The 5,388-nt window shown below is 51.2% G+C and overlaps 1 protein-coding gene across 1 annotated transcript in view; it reads left to right on the plus strand.

Moving 5' to 3' along the window:
- Positions 1 to 1,670: 1,670 nt before the first annotated feature.
- LOC129134587 (uncharacterized) overlaps positions 1,671 to 5,388 on the plus strand; it is a 14,016-nt gene continuing 10,298 nt past the window's right edge. Inside the window, exon 1 of the mRNA XM_077172436.1 lies at positions 1,671 to 1,773. Coding sequence (XP_077028551.1) covers positions 1,671 to 1,773 — 103 coding nt within the window. The remainder of the gene's footprint in view (positions 1,774 to 5,388) is intronic.

The following is a 5,388-nucleotide window of genomic DNA, read 5'->3' on the forward strand; positions in this document are numbered from 1 at the left end:
TTTGCCTTTGCTCTGTGCTTACTCCGCCCTTACTCAGCGCTTCCCGCGCTCGCTCAGCCCCTGCTCGGAGCTTCCTCAGCCTTTACTCAGAGCTTAATCAGCCCTTGAACGGACATTGCTCAGCCTTTACTCAGAGGTTGCTCGGCCCTCTTCACAGACATTACTCAGAGGTTACTCAGAAGCTGCCCAGTCTTCACTCGGAAGTTACACAGCCCTTGAACGGACGTTACTCACAGTTTACTCCGGGGTTGCTCCCAGCCCACACACAAGGGACACATCTCCCCTCACTGGCTACTCCGGGGTTACTTCCACATTACTTTGGGGTTACTCCGAGGCGGAGTTTTACTCCAAGGTTACTCTCACTTTACTCCATGGTGGTGGTTTGCTCTGGGGTTACTCCACTGTTACCCTCACTTTACTCCAGGGTTACCCCCACCTCACTCTGGTTTTACTCTGAGGCTCCTCCCCCTCCCCCAGCCTCACTCAGGACCGCCCCTCCCCCATGGGGGCGGGGCCTCGCTCTGTAGTGGGCGGGGTCTCTGTGGCCCCGCCTCCTCCATGGGAAGGGGGGGAGGGGCGGGGGGAGCCCCGGACCGCGATGGGGGGAGGGGAAGGGGGGGAAGGGGCACGGAGCCTGCGGGGGGGGGGGGCTGGGTTAAGCCCCACCCCCTCTCTATGACGTCACTGGGGAGGGGGGGAAGGGGCGGGGCCGCGGCGTTTCGGCTGTAACGGGACCGGACCATTAAAACCTCCCCGGGAGCGGCGTCAGCGTCTGTGACCCCAAAACCAAACCGGGACCCCCAACACCAACCCGAGCCCCCCCCGGGGACCCGAAACACCCCTGGGGACCCCACCCCCCCCCAGGACCCCCTCGGGACCCCCAGACAGCCCCGGCCACCCCCCTCCCCCTCAGGCGTGCCGCCATCCCCACCCTCCCCTCCTCTCCCCCCGCCCCAGTGGTCTCGTCCACGCGCCCAAGGGGCGGGGCCTGAGCAGGCAGCCAATGGCGTGGCGGTGCTACGGTCACGTGAGGGGCGGAGCTGCTTAAAATCGGCGGGGCGGGGCGGCCGCGGTCTCAGTCCGGGCCCGTCCGGAGCCGCTCGGGTGAGGCTCGGCCGCTCCTATCGCGACTTTTTCCCGCTTCTCCCCCTCCTTCTGTCGCGATAATCGCGGCTTTGGCCGCTCTCTGGCCGCTCTTTTGCCTTCCCCCCTCCTCCTTTTTCTCTTCTTTTCCCGCCTCGGCGCTCTGAGGGCCGCGCGGCTCCTGCGCATGCGCGCGCGGGCGGCGGGAGCGGCACTTCCGGGGGGGCGAACACGTGGCCGGGTTGGGGGGGGCTGGAGGGGAGGGAACCACGCGGGGCCACCCGTGACGTCACGGGGGGACGCCGCGTGACGTCAGCGTGAAGGGACGCGTGTGGCTGATGGCGTCACGGGGGGGGTCGCTGAGGGGGTGTGACGTCACGGGAGGCAGCGGTGATATAATTGAGGGCGGGCGGGTGGCGTGACGTCATCAAGCGCGGCTTGGGGGGTAGGTGAGCGTTGCGACGTCACGGGGAGGATTAATTGCTGGAGTTGTGACGTCAGCACCACTCCCTGGCCCAGGTTATTACGTCACCGCAGGGGCAGGGCCCCCACCTTATGACGTCACGGCCGCCCCCGCCCCCCCACGCATGGCGGCGGAGGAGGGGAAGTTGTTCGTGGGGGGCCTCAACTACGACACGGACGAGCAGGGCCTGGAGCAGCACTTCAGCTCCTTCGGGCCCATCTCTGAGGGTGAGACACTAAAACATCCCATAATAATCCTTAATGTATCCTAAAATGATCCTAAAATATCCCAAAATAATCCTAAAACATCCTTAAAATATCCCAAAATGATCCCAAAGTATCCCAGAATCACCCTGGAGCTTCAGCTCCTTTGGGCCCATCTCCGAGGGTGAGACACCAAAACACCCCCAAAACACCCCATAATAATCCTTAATGTATCTCAAAATAATCCTAAAATATCACTAAATATCCTAAATTATAATAAAATAATCCTAAAATATCCCAAAAATATCCCAAAGTATCCCAGAATCACCCTGGAGCTTCAGCTCCTTTGGGCCCAACTCCGAGGGTGAGACACTAAAACATCCCCAGAACACCCCATAATAATCCTTAATGTAGTCTAAAATATCCTAAAAAAATCCTAAAATATCACAAAATATCACAAAATAATTTTAAAATATCCTTAAAATATCCTAAAATGATTCCAAAGTATCCCAGAATCACCCTGGAGCTTCAGCTCCTTTGGGCCCATCTCTGAGGGTGAGAGACAAAAACACCCCCAAAACATCCCATAATAATCTTTAATGTATTCTAAAATATCACAAAATATCACAAAACAATCTTAAAATATCCTAAAATATCCTTAAAATATCCCAAAATGATCCCAAAGTATCCCAGAATCACCCTGGAGCTTCAGCTCCTTCAGGCCCATTACCCAGGGTGAGAGACAAAAACATCCCAAAATAAGCCTAAAATATCCTTAAAATATCAAAAAATATCACAAAATAATCCTAAAATAATCCTAAAATCCCCTTAAAGTATCCCATAGTATCCCAAAGTACCCTAAAATATCCCCAAAATGCCCCAAAACACCCCCAAAATATTTTAAGAAATCCCCAAAATATTAAAAAATGACTCAAAATATCCCAAAATACCCCCAAAATATAAAAGAAACCCCCCAAAATATCCCGAAATTACCCCAAAATATCCCAAAACACCCCCAAAATATCCAAAATTATCCAGAATTTATCCAAAAATACCCCAAAGTTTCCCAAAACCACCTGGAGATGTTTGGGGGTTCCCTTTGGGATCTTTTGGGGTTTGTTTAGGGATTTTTTTGGGTTCCCTTTAGGGATATTTTGGGGATATTTTGGGATATTTTGGGATATTTTCTGGATGTTTTGGGGATATTTTGGAGAATTTTCTGGATATTTTGGGGCCCAGCTGTTCTGGGGCTGCTTTGGGGCCATTTTTGGGCCATTTTGGGGCTGTTTTGGGATATTTTGGGGTTTCTTTTGGGGCCATTTTGGGGCTGTTTTGGGGCATTTTTGGGCTGTTTTGGGGTCATTTAGGGGTTGGTTTTGGGGCTATTTTGGGCTGTTTTGGGGCCATTTTGGGGTTGTTTGGGGTTTATTTTGGGGTGGTCTTGGTTTTCTTTAGATATTTTGGGGCTGTTTTTGGGATGATATTTTGGGGAAATTTTGGGCTGTTTTGGGCAATTTTGGGCTGTTCTGGGGATGTTCTGGGGTCATTTTTGGGCCGTTTTTGGGTTATTTTCGGGCTGTTTTTGGGGTTACTTTGGGGTGTTTTGGGACCATTTTTGGGCTGTTTTGGGGTTGTTTTGGGCTATTTTGGGGTTACTTTGGGGCTGTTCTGGAATATTTTGGGGCCTGTTTGGGGCTGTTCTGATTGTTTTTAAATTTTATAATTTGCAATAGTTCTGGGTCATTTTTGGGCCGTTTTTGGGGTTATTTTGGGCTGTTTTGGGATGTTTTTGTGGCTGTTCTGGGCTGTTTGGGCATTTTGGGCTCTTATGGGTTGTTTTTGGGGCTGTTTTGGGATATTTTGGGGTTGTTTTTAGGGCTCTTTTGGGGATATTTTAGGTTCTTTGGGCCGTTTGGATATTTTAGGGGCCTGCTTTGGGGCTGTTCTGGGGATATTTTTGGGCCTTTTTTGGGGCTGTTCTGGTCTTTTTTTGGCTGTTCTGGGCTGCTTTGAGGCATTTTTGAGCTATTTTAGGGTTGGTTTTGGGATATTTTGGTTGGTTGTTTTGGGGCTGTTTTGCGGATATTTTGGGACCTGTTTGGGGCTGTTCTTGTTGCGTTTTTGGGGTTACTTTTTGGGCCTGTTTTGGGGATTATTTTGGGGTCTAGGTTCTTTGGGCGTTTTGGGGTTTTTGGGGTTGTTTTGGGGTCTTATTTGGGTTCATTGGGTCCTGGGATATTTGGGGCCTGTTGGGGCTGTTCTGGTGGTTACTTTTTTGGCTGTTCTGGGGCTGCTTTGAGGGCATTTTTGGGCTGTTATGGGGTTGGTTTTGGGGCTATTTTGGGGATATTTTGGGTTGGTTTTGGGGCTATTCTGGGGATATTTTGGGGCTTGTTTGGGGCCATTTCTGGGGTTACTTTTTGGGTTTTTTTGGGATGTTTTTTGGGCTGTTCTGGGGCTGCTTTGGGGCCGTTTTGGGGTTGGTTTTGGGGCTATTTTGGGGTTACTTTGGGGCTGTTCTGGGAATATTTTGGGGCCTGTTTGGGGCTGTTCTGGGGCTGTTTTTGGGGATGTTTTTTGGGCTGTTCTGAGGATGCTTTGAGGCCATTTTTGGGCTGTTATGGGGAATATTTTGGGGTTCCCTTAGGGGCCATTCTGGGGATATTTTTGTGCCTGTTTGGGGCTGTTCTGGGGTTACTTTTTGGGCTGTTCTGGGGATTTTTTTTGGGTTGTTCTGGGGATGCTTTGAGGCCATTTTTGGGCTGTTTTGGGGTTGGTTTTGGGGCTGTTTTGGGGCTCCTTTTGGGGTTGTTTGGGGGATATTTTGGGGTGCCTTTGGGGAGTGTTTGGGGCTGTTTTGGGGGTGTTCTGGGTTTCTTTTGAGATATTTTGGGGCTGGTTTGGGGAAATTTTGGGGCTGTTCTGGGGTCATTTTTTGGGCTGTTTTGGGGATGTTTTTTGGGCTGTTCTGGGGCTGCTTTGAGGCCACTTTTGGAGATGTTTTGTGGTTGGTTTTAGGGCTGTTTTGGGGATATTTTGGGGTTGGTTTTGGGGCTGTTTTGGGGATATTTTGGGTTCCCTTTGGGGCTATTCTGGGAATATTTTGGGGCCTGTTTGGGGCTGTTCTGGGGCTGTTTTGGGGTTAATTTGGGGCCGTTCTGGGGATGTTTTTTGGGCTGTTTTGGGGCTGCTTTGGGCCATTTTGGGGTTGGTTTTGGGGCTGTTCTGGGGATATTTTGGGACCTGTTTGGGGCTGTTCTGGGGTTATTTTTTGGGCTGTTCTGGGGCTGCCTTGGGGCCATTTTTGGGCCATTTTGGGGTTGGTTTTGGGGCTGTTTTGGGGATCTTTTGGGGTTGGTTTTGGGGCTGTTTGGGGATATTTTGGGGTTCCCTTTGGGCTTTTCTGGGGATATTTGAGACCTGTTTGGGGCTGTTCTGGTGTTACTTTTTGGGCCATTTTAGGGATTTTTTTTGGCTGTTTTGGGGCTGCTTTGGGGACGTTTTTGGGCTGTTTTGGGGTTGGTTTTGGGGCTGTTTTGGGGATATTTTGGGGTTCCCTTTGGGGCTATTCTGGGAATATTTTGGGGCCTGTTTGGGGCTGTTCTGGGGCTGTTTTGGGGTTACTTTGGGGCCGTTCTG

Source organism: Agelaius phoeniceus, chromosome 38, assembly GCF_051311805.1.
Source record: "Agelaius phoeniceus isolate bAgePho1 chromosome 38, bAgePho1.hap1, whole genome shotgun sequence".
Lineage (NCBI taxonomy): Eukaryota > Metazoa > Chordata > Aves > Passeriformes > Icteridae > Agelaius > Agelaius phoeniceus.